General features: G+C 45.9%; 1 protein-coding gene across 18 annotated transcripts in view; it reads left to right on the top strand.

Annotated features, from left to right (window-relative positions):
• The window catches only part of foxp1b (forkhead box P1b), a 739,458-nt gene that overhangs the window by 451,856 nt on the left and 266,491 nt on the right, over positions 1 to 21,111 (top strand). For all 18 annotated transcript variants that reach the window (XR_011934140.1, XM_072472250.1, XM_072472248.1 and 15 more), the window contains one exon: positions 19,475 to 19,564. Coding sequence is in view for 17 of the 18 variants with exons in the window: in XM_072472250.1 (XP_072328351.1) it covers positions 19,475 to 19,564 (90 nt within the window). In the remaining variant the exon portion in view is untranslated. The remainder of the gene's footprint in view (positions 1 to 19,474; positions 19,565 to 21,111) is intronic.

A 21,111-nucleotide genomic window follows, 5' to 3' on the forward strand; every position in this document is an offset into this window, starting at 1 on the left:
ATTTGGGACATTGGCTGCCAGGATGCAAAGCCATACTTTAAAAAGGACTACATTAAGAGGTCACCTATTAGTAATGTTTTTGCTGACTGTCTGAAAGCTAGACTTGCCTGTCTATTAAACTGCAACCATTGTGTAAACATTCCTCTGTTGTTCCTGGTCTCTACAATGGCCTCTGGGATCAGGTTTCACCTGCATGCACATCTTCAAGCAATTACATCAATTAGCTTCAAGTCCATTTTCACATTCGAGGTCTAAAGTGATATTCAAAATGTGGCCATTATTGGTAGAAAATAAAGAACAACCTTTAATTCATACTATGGGATATTTAAAGCACTTTTCACATTTTGTGGACATGATATGTTGGTTGATATGCTTTCTTTGAAAATATTTAACACGGTTGTATTAAACAACATTCTGCTAATTGCTGTATTCAAAGATTTTCAAGCAAATATTTTGCAGGCATCCAACGGCACTGAATTCTTGTTTGGTGGGAACTGAGCAACTTTCCAGGACTGGATCACTAAATGAGGAATATTGCTGCCCCCCACCCCAACCCCCACCACATTTTTGTATTAAATAAAAGGATTTAATTGCAACAGTGGATGCTATTGAAGCAGAGTACAGTAGCATTTCAAATGCCTCACTTCCAATAAATATGATTTTAAAAAGCAACTCTTAGCTTAGAGCACCTTCCACATCCCCAGGATGTCCAACGGCTTCCTTTTGAAGTGAAGTAATGTAGACAAACACAGCAGTTAATTTGCACACAGTCACATCCCAGTCAACAATGAGATAATTAACCAGATAGTCATTTTGTTATTTTAGTGGGCTTGTTACTTAAACTTATTCCAGAAAGGGCAGGACAGTAATTTTAACCATCTCTGATGTAGCAGAGACCTCAGCTTGATTTTGAAAGGAGGTTTTATAAGAAAGCAATGCATGGTAAATTATGATTTGGAAACTTTATGCCCTTTAACCTAATACCACTCACTTGATTTCAGGTGTGCTAAATAACTGCTGTTTAAGCAAGGTGCCGACTCAATGGGCCGAATGGCCTCCTTCTGCACTGTAAATGCAATGATAATCTATGATTAATCTGGGACAAAGGTTCGGCACAACATCGTGGGCCGAAGGGCCAGTTCTGTGCTGTATTTTTCTATGTTAACTGTTGAACACACTTACAACGGTTTATATAGCGTCAACACATTGTGTCACAGAGGGTACTCTGCAGGTACCCGTTGCAGGTACTCGCAACCTAGAGTGACCACAAGATGATACTTCAATCTTGGTTAGATTTTTGAGAGAGGTACAAATTGATTTGAGACATTGATACATGGAAAGAAAGAATATTAGAGGCTCAGGTAATTCTCTACCTCATAGTAGCTGTTTACAGGGAAATATTAGAAGGCATCTAGGAGAAGATTGCCTGCTTGTTCTTACAACTGAAGAACATTAGACTGAAATGGCATGTTCAGGAGGGAAGGGTAATGAAACTAGCAAAGGGTTTTCAATTGACAACTGTAGTACCTGCCCTACATGATATCTTATGGAAAAACAATAATAATTAACTGGCCAGCCATTCAGCATCCAGGATGAGTATTAAAAAAATAGTGTACAGGTGATGTCAATCTGCAGTAAAACTTTAAAAGTATTCTTTTGTTTATGGTAAATTATGGGACTAGTTTATGAAAGAAGATATGCTGTTAAGTTATTTTTAAACCTGATAACACAAGGAGCATGAAGACTAATTCACAGGATGACTAACATTCAATATGTCACTGATACTCTGGGTGAGATTTTCCAGCACCACCTACCACCAGGATCACCCGATCCCTCCAGAAAGTCAATGAACCTTTGGCTGGCCTGCTGCAGGAGATGCCACGGGTCTTGTCACAGCAGGGTTGGAAAGTCCCAGCCTCTGATGTTGCTATGGAACTATAGAAGTTTAAAAAACAGAATGAGGCTATTTAGTCCATAAAACCATAAGACATATGAGCAGATTAGACCATTCGGCCCATCCAGTCTGCTCCACCATTCAATCATGGCTGATATATTTCTCATGCCCATTTCCTGCCTTCTCCCCATAACCCCAGATCCCCTTATTAATCAAGAACCTATCTATTTCTGTGCGGCAAAGAGTTTCACAGATTCACCACCCCTGGTTGAAGAAATTCCGACTCATCTCAGTTTTAAAGGATCGTCCCTCCTACTAATGGAAACATCCTCTCCCGTCAACTCTATCTAGGCTTCTCAGTATCCTGTACGTTTCAATAAGACCTCCCCTCATCCTTCTAAATTCCAATGAATACAGACCCAGTCCTCAACCGCTCCTCATATGGCAAGCTCTTCATTCGAGGGACCCTTTCCAAGGCTAGCACATCCTTCCTTAGTTACAGGGCCCAAAACTGCTCACGATACTCCAAATGGGGTCTGACCAGAGCCGTCTACAGCCTCAGAAGTACATCCCTGCTCTTGTATTATAGTCTTCTCCGCATGAATGCTAACATTGCATTTGCCTTCCTAACTGCCGATTGAACCTGCATGTTAATCTTAAGGGAATCTTGAACTGGTACTCTTAAGTCTCGTTGTGCTTCAGATTTCTTAAGCCTTTTCCCATTTAGAAAATAGTCCATTTCTCCATTCTTCCTACCAAAGTGCATAACCTCACACTTTTCCACATTGTATTCCATCTGCCACTTCTTTACCCACTCTCCTAGCTTGTCCAAGTCCTTCTGCAGCCCCTGCTTCCTCAATACTACCTGTCCCCCTGCATATCTTTGTGTGTCACTGTGTTATTCTTTGTTAGGGAATTCCAAAGTGAACCCCCTACTATCATCCTATAAATCCTGTACCTACCACTACTTCAAATATTTATCCAATTTTCCTTTTGAAAAATGCATTGACCTCTGCCTCAAACACTTTCTGCTGTAACCCCAGCATCCCGAGTACCCTGCTGTAAAGCTGACCACAATGTTTATAAACATCTAGGAGATAAGTGCTTTCACTTACTCTTTTCCTCAGCAGGAATGGGGGGGGCGGGATAGGACTCCAATGTGGGGGTCTGACTGAGGGTGTCGCTGATTGGGGTCTGTTTGGCAGGTGTGGGGGAGGGGGGGGAATCGGGGACCCAAAAATTCCTCTGGTGGGATGGAGGGGGGCAGGATTTCCATTGTGGGGGGGCAGCCGCCAAACCTCGATATTGGGTCTCCCGCTCATAATGGCGGCCCGAAGGGTGGCATGTGGCGCAGTGGATAGCACTGGGACTGCGGCGCTGAGGACCCGGGTTCGAGTCCCGGCCCTGGGTCACTGTCCGTGTGGAGTTTGCACATTCTCCACATGTCTGCGTGGGTTTCACCCCCACAACCCAAAGATGTGCAGGTTAGGTGGATTGGCCACGCTAAATTGCCCTTTAATTGAAAAAAACCCCAATTGGGTACTCTACATAATGGCGACCCGATAGCGGCAATCGGAACGGAAGCACGTGAGTTCCCCACCATGCATAAATTAGCATGGCTAGGGAGAGTGAATCGCTCCTGGGCACCGCTCCTAGCGCCATTGCAGACGAAGAGCGATTCTACTCCGGCGGGAGAACTTAGAAATGGATATTCCAATTTTGAGGCTATGTCCGGAGGAAGTGTCAATCAAGCCAGGATCCAAGACCTGGGGAGCAACTATAGGCAGTAAGATGCTGTGGTTCACCACAAAGGACGGTGGGTGGGAGCTCACGCTCAGATTGAAATGACCAAATTCATGAGGAATAAAAATTAGGCTGGAAAATCACCTAGTTCATTGCTTAAGGAATGAAGGCCTTGCGTTGCATTGGTCATGCCACTACCTCTGGGCCAAAAGCTCTGGTAGTGGGTCCTACCTCTGGACTTGATGGCCATGGGAAGTACTCTCATAATGTGGCCAAACAGGTTGGTTATCATAAGACCATAAGACATAGGACCAGAATTAGGCCACTTGGCCCATCGGGTCTGCTCTGCCATTCAATCATGGCTGATATTTTTCTCACCCCCATTCTCCTGCCTTCTCCCCATAACCCCTGAACCCCGTATTAATCAAGAACCTATCTATCTCTGCCTTAAAGACACTCAGTAAATTGGCCTCCACAGTCTTCTGCGGCAAAGAGTTCCACAGATTCACCACCCTCTGGCTGAAAAAATTCCTCTTCATCTCTGTTTTAAAGGACCGTCCCTTTAATCTGAGCTAGTGTCCTCTGGTTCTAGTTTTTCCTACAAGTGGAAATATCCTCTCCATGTCCACTCTATCCAGGCCTCGCAGTATCTTGTACGTTTCAATAAGATCCCCTCTTATCCTTCTAAACTCCAATGAGTACAGACCCAGAGTCCTCAAACGTTCCTCATACGACAAGTTCTTCATTCCAGGGATCATTCTTGTGAACCTCCTCTGGACCCTTTCCAAGGCCAGCACATCCTTCCTTTCCAAGGCCAGCACATCCTTCCTTAGACATGGGGCCCAAAACTGCTCACAATACTCCAAATGGGGTCTAACCAGAGCCTTACACAGCCTCAGAAGTACATCCCTGGTCTTGTATTCTAGCCCTCTTGACATGAATGCTAACATTGCATTTGCCTTCTTAACTGCCGACTGAACCTGCACGTTAACCGTAAGAGAATCGTGAACAAGGACTCCATTTGTGCTTCTGCTTTCCGAAGCATTTCCCCATTTAGAAAATAGTCTATGCCTAGATTCCTCCTTCCAAAGTGCATAACTTCACACTTTTCCACATTGTATTTCATTTGCCACTTCATTGCCCACTCTCCGAGCTTGTCCAAGTCCTCCTGCAGCCCCCTTGCTTCCTCAATACTACCTGTCCCTCTACAGATCTTTGTATCATCTGCAAACTTAGCAACAGTGCCTTTAGTACCTTCTTCCAGCTCATTAATGTATATTGTAAGAAGTCAACTTATAAATCCTTCCAATATGCCTGATGGCAGTTGGTCAGAGCGGAGAGTTTGTTGGTCAGTCAGACTGCAGAAGGCAATGGCAAAGCACTGCAGTACTTTGGTAAGCGCAATCATGGGCAAATCCAATGATCGCCAAAGCCCCCTTCGGGCCTGGTACCTGAAGGAGGAGGATGCTAGAGGAAGAAACACAGGAGAAAAACCTAATTATTAAAGTCAGTTCCTTTCTCAGCTTGTGAACTATTAATCTCAGAAAAGAAGAGAAGTAAATTACCTGGAGCTAAGAATCACCTTGGACTGGTTCCCGGAGCATTGAATGTCTACATAAAGGACAGTTTAAAGCATACCTGCGTGAAATGCGTTTTCAGTAAAATGGGACTGCGTTGTTTTGTGCTTAAGGTTGCCTACAAAGATTATGTTTAGTTGTAGGTGCTTTTTAAAAAATTTATTTTTATTCTCCTTTTTCATATTTTCATCCAAATTTACACCCACCAACAAACAATCAATGGTCACAAATACATTGTCAATCCCCTGACCAACAATTTCTTCCTCCTACCAACCCCCAAACAACCTTCAACATTTTAAATATAAACATCAAAGAAAAGGAATCAGGAATCCACCATTCACCCATACATGGTCACCAACAACATACACAGTGGGCGCGATTCTCCGACCCCCCACCGGCTTGGAGATTCGCCGGGGCTGGCATGAATTCTGTCCCCGCCGTGTCCCGAATTCTCCGCCACCAGAGATTTGGCGGGGGCGGGAATCGCGGGCCCACCCCCGTCGATTCTTCGGCCCACGATGGGCCGACCCGCCGCTGTCAACCCTCTCCCGCCGGCGTGGATTAAACCATCTTTTGAACGGCGGGACAAGGCGGGCTCCGGGGTCCGGGGGGGGGGGGGGGTGGGGCGACCTGGCCCCGGGGGGGGTGCCCCCACGGTGGCCTGGCCCGTGATCGGGGCCCACCGATCCGTGGGGGGGCCTGTGCCGTGATGGCACTCTTTTTCTTCCGCCTTCGCCATGGTTTTCACTATGGCAGAGGCGGAAGAGACCCCCTCCCGTGCGCATGCGCGGGGATGACGTCAGCAGCTGCTGACGCTCCCGCGCATGCGTCGCCCGGCGAAGACCTTTCAGCGCCGGCTGGCGTGGCGCCAAAGGCCTTTCCTGCCAGCCAGCGGAGCGGAAAGCACTCCGGCACAGGCCTAGCTCCACAAAGTGAGGGCTTGGCCCCTAAAGTTGCGGAGACGTCTGTACCTTTGGGGCGGGCCGACGTCGGAGTGGTTCCCGCCACTTCATTACGCTGGAACCCTCCTGCCCCGCCGGGTAGGGGAGAATCCCGTCCAGTCTCTTTTAGTCTCTTCACAGAATTGTTACAAATGGCAGAAGGAGGCCATTTGGCCCATCATGTCTGCGCCAATGTCGCAGTTGTTTTGTTACAGCAAAAGTTTTAAAATGAGAAATTATGTTGTGTCATCCTTTCAGCTATTAACTGGGAGTTTGAATTTATTTTTGAAAGTTATGGGTCTCTAGGGAGATTGTAACAATGATAATAGTCACATGCTGCTGGTAGCTGGAAAAATAATGTAGGTGAACCAGGTGATTGTTGGTGACCCACCCACATGACATGAAAAAATTCTGGTTTGAAACCTGGATGATAAATTGCAAGTCATTCGCATGTATCTTTACCAAACCAGTTTTCAAGTGCATGTTGGACTGAACTTATAAACACACGATTTAGATCTATCATGGAAGTTATAATAATAAGTTACCAACAAATGATCTACTTTGAAAAAAATGTGAACACATTGGATATGATTTAACAAAAAAAGAGTCCCATTTTGGGTGCGAACAGCCCGCAGGGAGCCTACAGTGCCGCAAACGGCCCTGCTATTAAATGGGACTCTCTTTTTTGGGGGACTTCTCCAAGGGACACCCCTCTAAGGCCGCACTTAGCTTCAGTTCCTGCATTTTTAAATGCCGCCCCAATCTCTGGACCCCCCCCCCACTTACCGATTACGGGGTCGTTGAGTCCTCCCTCACAAGGGCGGGGCCCCCCTGTGCCTGATCCCGGGCATGGGCAATCTGGCACCTTAGCGCTGCCAGCCTGGGGTACTCCGGTGTAGACGTATTTAAGTGACGCTAACGGTTCACTTAAATATGCAAATATGGATTCCATCCAGCGAGAGCAAGATCCAGACCGCAAGATCTAACGAGATCCCGCGAGGACTCCATAGCATTGTAAATCTGGCAAGAAGCCTCTCATGCGATTTAACGGCCGCGTTGCGTTGCCGAATCGGGTGCGACGAGGCTGTTCAATCACGCCCATTGGCATGATGCATAAACATCTACAAGTTACATTCTCTTTTAAATGTATTTCTAACTTGTATCCCTCTGTTTGCTACAGTTTAATACGTGGATTATCGTGTCTAGTATAACTCAAATACCTATTTCAGTATTGCTACGACTTTATGATTAAAAAAAAGTGTGGTACCCTATTAGAGTACAATGAAATTCTACTTGATAGTTCCCTTGAACAATATTTCATGTTGTATGAAGAACATAGAGGATTGGATTCTCTGTTTATGGGACTATGTCCCCACGCCGTCGGGAAAACTGTGGTCTTTTACGCCAGGGAAACTGGTGTCAAAAGTCCACAGATTCCCTGTTTTGCTGGGGGCTAGCAGGCAGCTGTCTTAGAACTTGCAGCTCTAGCTGCTGATATGGACCCCGCACTTCCGGGTCAGAGGCCATGCGTGGCAGAGGCCTCCACTGGCTGCGCCGTGCTCCATGGCGGACTCGGTCTGCGGACCTGGACCAGCAAAATAGTGTCCCACATCGGCCGTTCGCGTGCCCCGTACTGCCCGCACACATTGCCCCCCAGCCCCGAATGAAGCCCCCCCTGCCCGCCGATCGGCCCAGACTGTGGCGGCCCCAGACTGAGTCCGCAACCGCCACGCGAGGATCACGGACGGTGGGACCATGCTAGAACCACGCCGTCAGGAATTTGGCCAGTCAGCAACGGAACATTGCGTGGTGGGCCTCAGGCAATGGCCTGAGGCGGTGGAGATTTTCGGGGGGCTGAGAATTGTGAAATCAGTGCCGGTCCCGATTTTGTGCGCCAAAACGGATTCTCCACCCCATCTCCGAACGTGAGTTAGGAGTAAGAGTAGGCCATTTTGCCCTTCAAGCCTGCCCCACCATTCAATAATAATTCATGGCTGATCGGATTATGGACTAAAATCAACTTTCCTGACTGCCCCCCATAATCCTTGACTCAATTCTACCCCATTCAGCCTTGAATAAATTCAATGACCCAGCCTCCACTGCTCTCTGGGAAAGAGAATTCCACAAACTAATGATCCTAGTAAAAAAAGAAATTCCTCCTCATCTCCATCTTAAAAGGGACATCTCTGATTCTTAAACTGTGTCGTCTTGGTCTAGTCCGCCCTCTCAAGTCCTCTAAGGATCTTATATGTTTCAAACAGATCATCTCTCATCCTTACAAACTCCAATGGGCTTACGCCCAACCTGTTAAAGCCCTCATCCCAGGAATGAGGTCAACTGAACCTTTGAACAGCTTCTAACACCCATTATATCCTTTTTCAAATAAGGGACCAAACTCTACACAATACTCCAGATGTGGTCTCAGCAAGGCCCAGTATAGTCAAAGTAAAACTTACATATTTTAATATTCCATTCCCCTTGCAATAAACACCAACATTCCATTTGTGTTCCTAATCACTACCCTGTTTGAGTCATGTAGCAGGACACCCAGATCCCTCTGCACCACTGAGTTCAGCAAGGCGGGATTCTCAATCCACTGATGTGGATCACGATCAGGCAGAGAATTGTGCATCAGCCAAAATCAAGGTCGGCACCGAGTGCCCAATAGAATGCCATGTTCTGGCACCTTTATCGTGACGTGAATACGTTCCATGCCACATGCTGGTGTGCGCATGCAAACTGCACAGTAAGAGCTGTTAACATATCATAACGGGCCCGGCCCAGTAGTCTCCAGCCTTCTGTGATGCTCTACTTCCACCAGGTGGAAGTGACGCCGGCGTGGGTCACTTGTGGTATTTAAAAACGGAACCAGCCACCAGAGCTGCTGAGGGTGAGGGAAGAGGTAAGAAAAGTTTCTAAAGACGCAACAGTGGGCTGGGGGGCATCTGCCAGGGCCAGAAGGAGTAGTGGGGGATGCCCAGGAAATGGGCCGTGGGTTTGGGGTGTTCCCTCGGGACCGGGGGGGCTGGGCACGGGTCGCCATTGTCACGGCCTGCAAGGCAGCCATCTGCACTCCACTGACTGCTCACCGTGTCCATTAAATGTGTGCAGAGCACCTCTGGCTGTATGGATGCCCCCACCCTCCCAGAAACCCCCAGACCTCACCAAAAGAATGTGTGTGGCCCAGCGCAGCCACTGGCCCATCAGGTGCTGGCACTCCATGCTAACATCTCTACCCCTCTACCTCCTGCATAAAATGGAGTTCGGAGTACAGCCGAGTGTGGTTGGCATCTGCCCTGCTGTCGCAGCTCTGGCGGCTGCAGGAGCTGCTAGGGGAGGTCCTTGCAGAAATGGATCCTGCCCCAGAGGAACAGCAGCCAGCCGGTAAAGATGGGGACCTGGCCACCCAACAGGCTGAGGAGGCGTTGGGAAGGAGGCATCGCATCATGCCTCGTGTATACCGGAGCTCGCGTTGTGAAGGATCTGCCAGACAGGACATGCTGACTGCAGCTAAACAGGGAGACCAGCGACATCTGTGCCAGATCATGGTGCAACTGGAACCATGGCTGTATGGGGGAGGCCACCCACTACTGGTGCTATCAAGGTGACGGTTGCCCTGAATCTCTATGCCATGGGGTCGTTCCAGGCACCTGCTGTGATCTCCCAGACCTCCGTGCACATGTGTATCCTTGTCATAATAGATGACCTGTATGCCCAGGCGGCACAATACATTGGCTTTCGCCATGGACCGAGACCACCATGTTGCCCGGGCAGCAGGATTTGCCATCATCGCCGGCATGCCCCAGGTTCAGAGGGTGATCGATGAAACACGTGTCCCCCCAATGGACATCGGCGCATGATAGGATTCCCTTCATCAATCAGAAGGGATTCCAGTCCCTCAATGTGCACGTCTGCGCCCGCTGTCCAGGCGCGGCGCTTTGTCTGAGCATACTCGACGGTGCTCAGTTGAGGGGTTGGCTCTTGGGCGACGGGGGTTATCTGCTGTGGTGGTGGCAGACAACGCTTATCCGGAGGCCCCAGACCGACATGGAAAACCGCAGTAACAATGCCCATGCAGTGACCAGAGGTGTCATTGAGCAGTGCATCGGCTTCCTGAAGGTGTGTTTCAGGTGCCTGAACCATTCTGGAGGGGCCCTCAAATACAACCCAAGGAGGGTCTCCCACATCATACATGCATCCTGCTGCATCCTCCACAACATCATACAGCAGAGGGGTGACATGCTGGGGGAGGAGTTGGAGGAACGGCCTCTTCCGCTGAGGAGGATGCGGAGGAGGGCCAGGATGGGCAGGATATGGGGCCCGGCCAGGTACAGGTGGTCGCAGGATGTGTCCGCCAGGGTCGCTGCGCACGGGACAATCTAATCGCCTCAGGTTCGGCGACTAGGGGGCCTGGCCACCGGCAGCTCAACCATCCCCACAAACCACAGCTCCCCTCCATTCACTCAACCCCAGAACCCACATCCCCCCTCTGAGCGTCCCACCAGATGCACCACAGGGTGTTGGCCCTTGGTCGCCAGCATCAGCGGATCTGGTCCATGGTGCAGAGGATGATGACATCCTCTTTGCAATGTCTGACGACATCTGACATCCTCTTTGCAATGCCTGACGACATCTGAACCCTTGACCCGGTGTCACATACCACTGTCCTTCCGGGTGATGCCTGCATGCATGCTAGCCATTATATCACACAGGCCCACAGTCCTTGTGGGGGGATGGGGGTAGACTGGGTTCCGAGCGGCGGGGTGTGGCGAGCAGTGACTGGTCATGCAGTGGTGGCCCTACCACCTGGCATACCCGTATCTCTGGCCCAGGGTCGTCACATTGGGGCCTCCCCAACTGGCATATCCTCGGCACCCAACCCATCCCTCACACAAGGGTCGAGGCAGTTCAGAACATCAGTGAACATGTGTTATTTGTGACAGTGCTATCTACATTAACCAGGCCCTAGCCCCTAATGTTATCCTATGTGCTGCACCTGTGCCAACTTAACAGGTGTCTAACTTTCTAACCCTACGTGCTCTAATGCTACTTCTAGGCGGTCCCCCAGACAGTACATTGGAAGTGGAAGTGACAGGCTGCGTACCCGACTCTGTAACCTGGGTCTCATTTGGCAGCCATCCTCTGAATGGACCAGGCTCAGCCTTCGGGTGTCACAGGTGGCATGGTGTCACCCTGTTCTGCCTGCTGCCCATCGGATGCGTAAGGGATAGGTGGGGCAATTCAGAGGTGCTGCGGTGTTTTGACATCTCCCCTGCGAATGTCACTGGCACAGACCCCATCACCTCCACCCTCTTTGAGGTGCTCGATGGTTCCGAGCTAGCCCTTGGGACGGGGGTGAGACAGGAGCGAGCTCCGGTGGATCCACCGTCACCTGGCGCTGCCAATCCTGGAGACACTCTCCTGTCTCGACCAGAGCCTCCATGCTCGCGACCATGGAGCACAGGACTGTGCCATGTCCTTCTGGGACTGGGCCACATCCCTCTTGGACTGGGCCACGTCACTCCTCGATCGTGCCAGGTCCCCCCGTATCTGGCTCAGGTCAGCCAGCACCAGGCCAATCCTCTCAGTGCCTGCAGCCCATTGAGACAGAGCTATGCTCTGGGTCGCCGCAGGAAAGTCGATGTGGCCCTGGTACATGGCTGCCTGTGACATAGCTGCCCTGTCCTGTGACTCAGCCACCACCCGCACAATGTGTCCCAGGCCGTTAGACATTCTGATGCATGGCTGAAACCTTCACACCCAAGGCCTCCATCCTGGACGCCAACCGTGCGGTGTTGGCCTGGTTGACATGTATGGTTTGCAGGACCTTCTGCTCCTGCAGGCGATTGTCTCCTCCAACTACACCTGCAGGTGCTGTATGGTTGCTGACACCCTATCATGTAGTCCCAGACACAGCACCTGCATCTGCAACATCGATGGAACAGCCCTTTCCAGAAGCACGGGACCTGTCTGTACGACCACAGTCCCTGGGGTCAGACTGCCCTCCGACCGCTTTGGGATTCATCCCCTTCACCTCGGAGACCTCGGGCGAACGCCGTTCAGCACTGGTCCCCACAACGGGGACCAGATGCAACAGCACTTGTGGGTATCTCCCAAAGGCCCCCAGCTGCATGTCCTTTGGGCAGGGTGGTGCCCTGGTACTGTTAGTGCCACCTGGGCACCCTGGCAGGGCCAGCCTGGCACCTTGTCAGTGTCACCTGGTTGCCAGTCTTTCACTGCCAAGGTGCCCAGGTGGCATTATCAGCTGGCGTGGGCACTGCCAGGTTGGCATTTTATGCATGCGCATGATCAGGCCGTGGGTGCCCCGCGCGGGTGTTGTCGGGGTGCCGGGGATGGGTCAGGAGCCACCCCCATATTGCATTCGGATTGGGGGGGGGGGGGGGGGTTGTCAGGGATCAATTTGGGGGCATCAGAGATTGGGATGCCATTTAAAAATCCCGATCTCGCGGCATACTGGGGAGTTCCGGCGAGCAGAGCTCCCAGTGTACAAAACAGGGCCATATCCAGCCTCGAGTCGCATTGTATAGCCATGTGTTTCTCGGCTGCGTGTGCTGGGAAACACCGAGCTAAGCACGCTCGCTGTGGGACTTTGTTCCCATTTCGTTGAATCAAGCCCTTAGTGTTAAGCCACTGTCATGGTTCAGTGATGAAATGCACTGCATTGTTTGCTTCAGGGCCGTACACCAAAGAGGTGCTAGCCTTAAACATTAATTTGTTTGAAGTTAACTGATGCAGTGATAAGGATGAACAACTTGGGCAGGAAGGGGAAAATTGACTAGTATTCCCATTCCTGATTGTTAGCAAGAATACATTCCAGTATGTGTATTTGCACATTCCTGAGTATTTGCTGTTTGAGAAATAAATTATTTCTGGAAAATAACTTCCATATTCAGAAATTGTTTAATTCAGTACTGCACACATGGAAATTCACCATTTTCTGAGAGTGTGCACCAATTTTGAACTGCTTAGCAAAATTTGGCCCAAATTAGAATTAAATACTTAAATGAGGTAAAAAAAATCTCCATATGCACATGTACAAAATCACTTTCCATCTCCATACAAGCATTTGCACTTCCATCATAGTGGTGGGTCCAGCTGCAAGCAACTGTAAGTGGAAGGTTTTTAAATTTTTTGTCAGTGCTGATTTAGTATTCAGCTCTTATTTATGGTTTGCATCAGTTTCTGTTGGAAATCTAGTGACAAATATGCAGTGTGTGTGTGTATCTGAGTCCATGGCACTGTCTGTACAAACTCCCCATAATTTTGTGATGGGTGTGCAGCTCAGTTACACAGCATGTGTGCAAGTCCCTACCAATTTTGTTGTGGATGTGTGACAAATTCTCTGGAGCAGTCTTCAGTTTTGTGAATCTTTACCACCCAAAAGCTGGTCTAAGTACTCAGAATTTTAAATCCCTCCATTCTTGATTAAAAACTGGAGTTATAATAATCTTCATTGTCGCAAGTATGCTTACATTAACACTGCAATGAAGTTACTGTGAAAAGCCCCTCGTCGCCACATTCCGGCGCCTGTTCGGGTACACAGAGGGAGAATTCAGAATTGTCCAAGTTACCTAACAAGCATATCTTTCGGGACATGTGGGAGGAAACCGGAACACCTGGAGGAAACCCAAGCAGACACTGGGAGAACGTGCAGACTACGCACACACAGTGACCCAAGCCGGGGAATCGAACCTGGGACCCTGGAGCTGTGAAGCAACAATGGTAACCACTGTGCTACCGTGTTTACCAAAATGTTCAACACCTTAGCCTTAATTACCTAGACTGTAATGAACAAATCATTAAAATGTTACCCACGGGTGGGGGTGGGGGGGGGGGGGGGGGCGCGGGGGGTCATACAACAAAAGCAACTTGCATTTGTATAACACCTTTAGTGTAGGATATCATCCAAAGAAACGTAATCAGATCCACAGAAAGATGTATCACTTAATTATCAATAGAACTAAAATTTGAGCAACATCCTAAAGGAGGAGAAGGAAGGTAGAGGCCAAGAGGTTTAGGGATAAATCCCAGACTGTCGGGCCAAAGCAACTGAAATCCCAACTGCCAATGATGTGGGAATTAATGTTGGATCGCGCAAGAGACCAGAATTAGAGGAGCAAAGAGGCCTTGAAGGCTTAGACGGCTGGAGGGGGTCACAGTGGGTTGAATTCTCTGGTTTCCCAGCTGCTTGTTTCCTGGCAGCGGGAGGCAGCATGCCATTCGCTGGTGGCGGACTTTCTGCTCCCTTCCCTGTGAATGGAAATTCGCATTGAAGCCACCCCACGCCGCCGGGAATCCCATGGGCGGGGCTGCATCGCTGCTGGGCCCAGAGAATCCTGCCACCAGTGAACGGACAGAGAATTCTGGACAGTGATGGTGAGAGGTGAGGCCACGGAAGAATTTGAAAAGATTAATTAGGTTTTTAAAATTGAGGTGGGAAATTTATACAACCCTATAAATACGTTGTCATGAAAGCTGGGTGAGTCCTTGTTCCTTTCCGTCTTGGTCTGTAATGTTTTGATTGCCTTTATTTCTCTGCAACTAGAGTATTTTACTGTTGTACAGCATTTATTTTTGCCTTAATGTGTTTCTTTTAGATTTTGTTCTCCCTTTTAAACAAGCATCTATCTTGTTTCCTTTTTTAATAACAATAATCGCTTATTGTCACAAGTAGGCTTCAATGAAGTTACTGTGAAAAGCCCCTAGTCGCCACATTCCGGCTCCTGTTCAGGGAGGCTGGTACGGAAATTGAACCCGCGCTGCTGGAATTGTTCTGCATTACAAGTGAACTGTTTAGCCCACTGTGCTAAACCAGCCCCTGCTTTGTTTTTTTCTGCTTTGGTTAGCAAAAGCTACTCTTGAATTGGACCAAAACAGATAATACTTGACAATCTCAGCAGGTCTGTGGAGAGAGAAGGGAGCCAGCATTTAGAGTTTGGATGACTCTTTGTTAAGGCAGCATGACTACTTTTTTCTCCTTGTGAAGTAGCTTGCTTCAACTCTGCACACTTTTGTAAGCACTAAGTGAAGAACTCTGTGAAGGGAATACTAAATATGAACACTTATTTTACCATTTGTGGCACCAAGGTGCTCTTGAGAACATGCTGTCCACATGATTTCTTTATTTGTTTTCAATTGATCACTTCACATGATTAAAAGCATTCCTTAAATTTCCCCAAAGCAAATAGGTGTCCATTGTCTGAGAGAGCAGACTCTAAACACCTCTGCAGTGATAATTGTACATTTGCCTCTCTACTGTAGACTGTCTCTGAAGCCTGGAATTAGCATCATTTAGGCTATCACAGACTTCTCCCTGCATTTCCCTACATTGTGACACAGAAATGTGATGTGCCCAGCATTACCCTATATACTTCATTCCTAGGAAGTAAGAATAAAGATATCCCAAATTCATTTTGTATTTAAATCTGAACCTCTTACGAAAAATGGTGGAAAAACATCATTACAATAAACAATTAAATAGTGTTATTTGATTACAAAATAATTACATTATTTAATTCAATTTTGAGCTAGATTGCAACATTTTCAATATTGATTGTTTTATGACAGCATCTAATTTTGCTGATCTTTGCATCATCAAAGCATTACAGTAGTTAATGCAGGACAACTATTGAATATGTATTCAAGGTTGTAACCTACTCAGTAAAGGTATTCTATCAATATATATACAACTGCAAATTGTAGAGCTAGATTTACGTTATTTGGGAATATCTATTTTGAATTATAAAGGATATTTAAAGTCAAAGACTGAAAGTGCTGATATCAACGAAAAAGATGACCATCAGGCAGCTACAGAAGATGATTCAAACTATTCCTCCTTTTCTATATCATAAAAACATACAGATGTTTTTATTGGCAGCATGTTTTTATTCAGTTTTAACTGCAAAAGAAAAGTACGTCCATTAGCCATCACAAATGCTTTGTCTAGGGCAGCTTTGATGGCCCAATGGGCATGTGCTATCTGCTGTGTACTAAGGGGTAGCACAGTGGTTAGTATTGTTCCTTCAAAGTTCCAGGGTCCCAGGTTTGATTCCCGGCTTGGGTCACTGTCTGTGCGGAGTCTGCATGTTCTCCCCCTGTCTGCGTGGGTTTCCTCCGGGTGCTCCGGTTTCCTCTCACAAGTCCCGAAAGATGCTGTTAGGTAATTTGGACATTCTGAATTCTCCCTCCGGGTACACGAACAGGCGTCGGAATGTGGCGACTAGGGGCTTTTCACGGTAACTTCATTGCAGTGTTAATGTAAGCCTACTTGTGACAATGAAGATTATATATTTTTTAAGTGTTCAAGAAAAATGTCCCAGTTTCATGTCTCAACCATGCTAAATTAGCTAATATTAGCAGCAGTAGCAAATAGAGCATTATAGTTAACCTCAAGCACTCTTGAGTTAGTATAAGGAAAAATCAACTGAAGTTCCTGCTGTTAATTGATGTCCAGTTACTACTGCTACGAAGTGTACAGGTAGAAACATTGGATGAGGACAAAATGTCTCTTTGCAGCTTGTCATTACTAGCTGTCTAGGCTTGCATACAAAGAATGGTCACTTCAGTAGGATACCAGAGGGATGCTGGAATCCAAGAAGAAATATTCCATTATGATGCCAGTGTCTTGAAGAGAACACTGGAGGAATTGATTTTGTTCACTTTGCATAATATTGAGTGAAGATTTTAAGACTCAATTCAAATCGAGAAGTTGGATCTGTATTTACGTATTCACAGTCAAGCCACTAGATGGCACGTCCAACTAGGGAACATACTGAAAGAACATGCTTCCTTGTGACCAAATTAGAAACAAACATTGGCAACAGAAGTTATGGGGAGAGCCTGTGGCCTTCTCACATACATTCCCAGAAGGTTGGGGATCCATTTTGATGAGCTGGTGTGAGAAGATTTACAAACGTAAATAAAATGCCAGTTTATCTTCACAACTAGCATTTGCAACTTGTCACCTATGCAATGGAGATTTTATTTGATATTTTCAGAGTCCCATGTACATCGATTATCAGTTTAGAGTACAAACTTCTGTCTGTATAATAGTTATTTTGACTTATGATGTCTGTGTTTTTCTAAGCTAATATACTGGTCCTATGGCCACACATTTTTGAACTTTAATACATGGACAGTCAGCTCCACCGAATATATATCTTGCTTTTGCCATAATACATACTCAGACAACATGCTGTTACCCCCATTTGTGAGCTTTAGATGCTGCTGTCTGTCAGCCTCTGGTGGTTTATCCCTAGTGTCTGGATTTACTTTAAGACTTGTATGTCTATCACAGTGGTGTTGCTTTGAATGTGAGATCAAAAGAAGATGAATTCCAGAAAAAATTTCCGTGTATGAAGAAAGGAACAGTCTTGTGTAAACATCCCCATGACAGTTCCCAATGAGTTATGTTACTAGAGTATTAGCACCCAGGATGACAGACAGGCAGAGACTACGTGCAAAATAACAGATCAGTCCCTGTGAGCCAGCAGGCAGTTGCCACAACAGAAATAATATTTCTAAAGGAATTTTGTTCCACTTTTATAGTAAACGTTTGTGTGGCAGCTCATCTTTTTACAAGCTGTCTTGCCTTGGAGTCTTGCAAAGCAGGCACTGGTTTTCTTTACGAGGAGATGTTTTGTTACTGAGGCACTCACCTGACAGAAAGCAGCAGTATCATGAATAGAGTCGGGGATAAATTTGAGAACAAAGTCAAGATGGCTATTGTACACTTTTGTTTATTTGTCATTTACATATATGGGCATTGCTACTGTAGAAACGGGCCTTTTTAGCTGGCCAAAAAGGGCAGCCTTCCAGTATATTTTCATTTCACTGTGCTTCAGCTGCATAGCACTTCCTGTTTATTCAACATTTTTACACCATTCTTCAGCCCCCGCTTCACAGCAACAGCCAAAGAACAACTGCAAGCCAACGGAAATTTAGAGGCATTAAGATCTTTCGGTAAACTTCCCCACTCTGTAATTATTTGTGTCATATCCAGAATTAAATCTGCCAATTAAACAGTCCCAATGAGCTGAATAGGGGAGCTGTCGAAAGATGCAAATGTTATGATTTAACCTTAAATTGATGGTAAATTAGGTCATGCTGAGGAATAAGGAAAATATTACGAAGAATCAATTTATATTTTATCATTCGGGTTTTATGTATAAATAATGAGGATGACTGTACAACCAAAGAAGGTTTGCTTAACAGGGTCAAATAACAGGTAGTAACAAAGAACAACCCGTCTGCCAAAGCACATATAATTAATGTTTTCAAAATAAAATGTAACTCCATAAAAGTTGTCTTTTGTGTTTAACAGTGGTCAGATGTTTGGAACTGGTCTGAACTGTTTGTTTAATAGTAGGAGTAATCACATGGGGGAAGGGAATGGAAAGAGTGACTGAATTTATTTACTCAGATGTAATGCTGATGTAGGTGTGGAACTAAAAATCACTGTGGGAACTGTGGGTTGCTTTTTGTTGGTATCTTCATAGTTCTGATGGTCATCGAATTTCCCAGCTTGTTGGTTTTGTTTATTCTGGACAGTCTTAAGTTTGCTTATTTATCAGAAGGAAAAGGGAGTAGCTTGGGCATAAAACGACTATGCTAGGTTTTATTTTTCCAGCAGCCAGAGCATGGTTTAGTGCATTGGAAATCTTTTAAAGCTAGCATTGTTTGGTTTATTTTGATGAAAAGGCAGTAGAATCTTTAATTCAATTTTTAATTATCCCAAGTAGTGTCATATTTGTAAGTAAACAAATGGCCAATAATGTTCTTCACGTCCAATGTTTTGTATTATTAGGGCTGCTTTCATGATTTTTTTTGGTTTGTAAGATATTTTAATATATCCCATTTTATTATTTTCCCACTCACAGTCCAAGGGTTTAGCTGTTTTGTAACATTCTAGCCAGCTCTTCATAATGCATTGTTCCTTTGGAAAATTTGATATTTACTGACAACCATCCATCAAAATAGTCTGAAAATGGAATACTCTTTTAGTGCGAAAAGGAGACATCGGAATGTAGGTTTTTTTGTATGTTCAATAAAAGCATGTTAAGATTAAAGAGACTTCCAGAATTTAATGTTGCAGAATTACATGTGACACTGTCATCAATCGAAATAAATTTCATTTATCTATTTAAAAAAATTCTTTAAGGGTGTTAGCTGTGGAGGCTTGAGCAGTAAACCAAACTCTATGAAATGCCATTTGCGGTAACTTCTTTGTGTGATAGAGTAGTAAATTGTCCCAATGGATCTATTTATGGTTAAAAGGTGAATGTTATTTTTTTATGTAGGCTTTTCAAGTTGCACGACAGCTCCTGCTGCAGCAACAAGCCAGTGGGTTAAAGTCTCCCAAAGGAAATGACAAGCAACCGACCCTACAGGTAAGTGTATATTTTCAGATTACAGATGTAATATTGTATGTGTGCATATTTGAACCATTCTTAGATTAGAAGAATGTGAAGTGCGCAACTTTGAGTGGCTGTCATGTGCTAAACTTAATGGAATGATGCAGCATAATTTTTAATGATCTATTGTGCTAAAGAGATCTGATGTTAGGTATTGAAGAAGTGCTTTGTTGTATTGTTGATGTCTTAAAGTCTCCCTTAGAAAATCAAATCTGACTGCTTTGACCTTTCAGCTTATTTGTGAAGGTTCAAATAATTTGAAAGGATCAATCGAGCCACTGTTCATAGTCAAACTAGGAATTTTGTTATGCAGGATACTCTTATAGAAGGTTCTATTACATGATCAGTTTTGATCTTATGAAGGCTTGGTGCCACTGAACTGAGGTATCATTATTAAAATTCAGTTTTATTAAGGCATTCAAAGAATAATTAAATGCATACTATATTTATTCTAATGCTACTTTGATATTTATATATAAATCTAACACTGTTAATACCATGAATTACTTTTGCATGCTGCATTATCTCTTACTCACAATGTACACATGAAATGCACTACAGCAATATGCATTCTTGTCATTTTATTGGCCTCACTAAAATTGTACATTAAAAAAAATCTACATTTCCCTCAATTGGGTTTGAGTAAAATGATCTTGAGCTAGGATTACAACATTTTCATGGTAAAGAAAGATTTATATCAGCCACTATACTTTCAATATTAAAAAAAGAAAAAACTAAAAGTAATTTATGCTTCAATTTTATATTTGGAAATTTTAATTATGTGCACCTCCAATGACCAGAGCCCTGGTCTCCACACACACACAGCGCTGTATTTATGTGGCCCGCCAAGTTCAGGAGCCTAAAAATACCAGCGTCGCTTAGCATACCGATTTCCTGATTCTGCCCCTGGCACTGCCCTTTTTTTTTTTGCTGAAGGGTTTTTTGAGCCAATAGTGCTCTCTGCCTCATTGAGGCGCATAGCCAATTGCGTTAGCCAGGGGTAAAGAAGACTTACAAGATTTTTTTAAAGTTAAGTTGGCTTCCAGTTTCCCGGTGGGACAGGGGACAGTTTTACTGCCTGAATGTATACACTCAGAGAAAGGTCAGTGGGGCGGATACTTCAGGGAGGCCTACAGGCACTCCTGGCCTGGGTGCCTGATGTGGGTGCAGCCAAAGGATGTCCCCTAGCAAGATTCTCACCCCACCCCATTCTGGCCAGCCTGCTTTTTCAGTGTTATAATTAAACTTCTGAAAAGTTTGGTGAGAGGGCACCTCCATGTTGAAACGGCATCTTAGTTACTTACTCTTTACTGCAGCCTGCTTCTACTTTAAAACTAGAAGACCTATGATAGACCGTCTAGCTTTGAGAACCCACCTGCTGCCCATAACCACAGAGGGTGGCACAAGGGCAGCATGGTGGCACAGAAGCTGGCACTGCTGCCTCACAGCGCCAGAGACCCAAGTTCAATTCCGACCTCGGGTAGCTGTCTGTGTGGACACATTCTTCCCGGGTCTGCGCAGGT

This window comes from Scyliorhinus torazame, chromosome 13 (assembly GCF_047496885.1).
Source record: "Scyliorhinus torazame isolate Kashiwa2021f chromosome 13, sScyTor2.1, whole genome shotgun sequence".
Classification (NCBI taxonomy): Eukaryota; Metazoa; Chordata; class Chondrichthyes; order Carcharhiniformes; family Scyliorhinidae; genus Scyliorhinus; species Scyliorhinus torazame.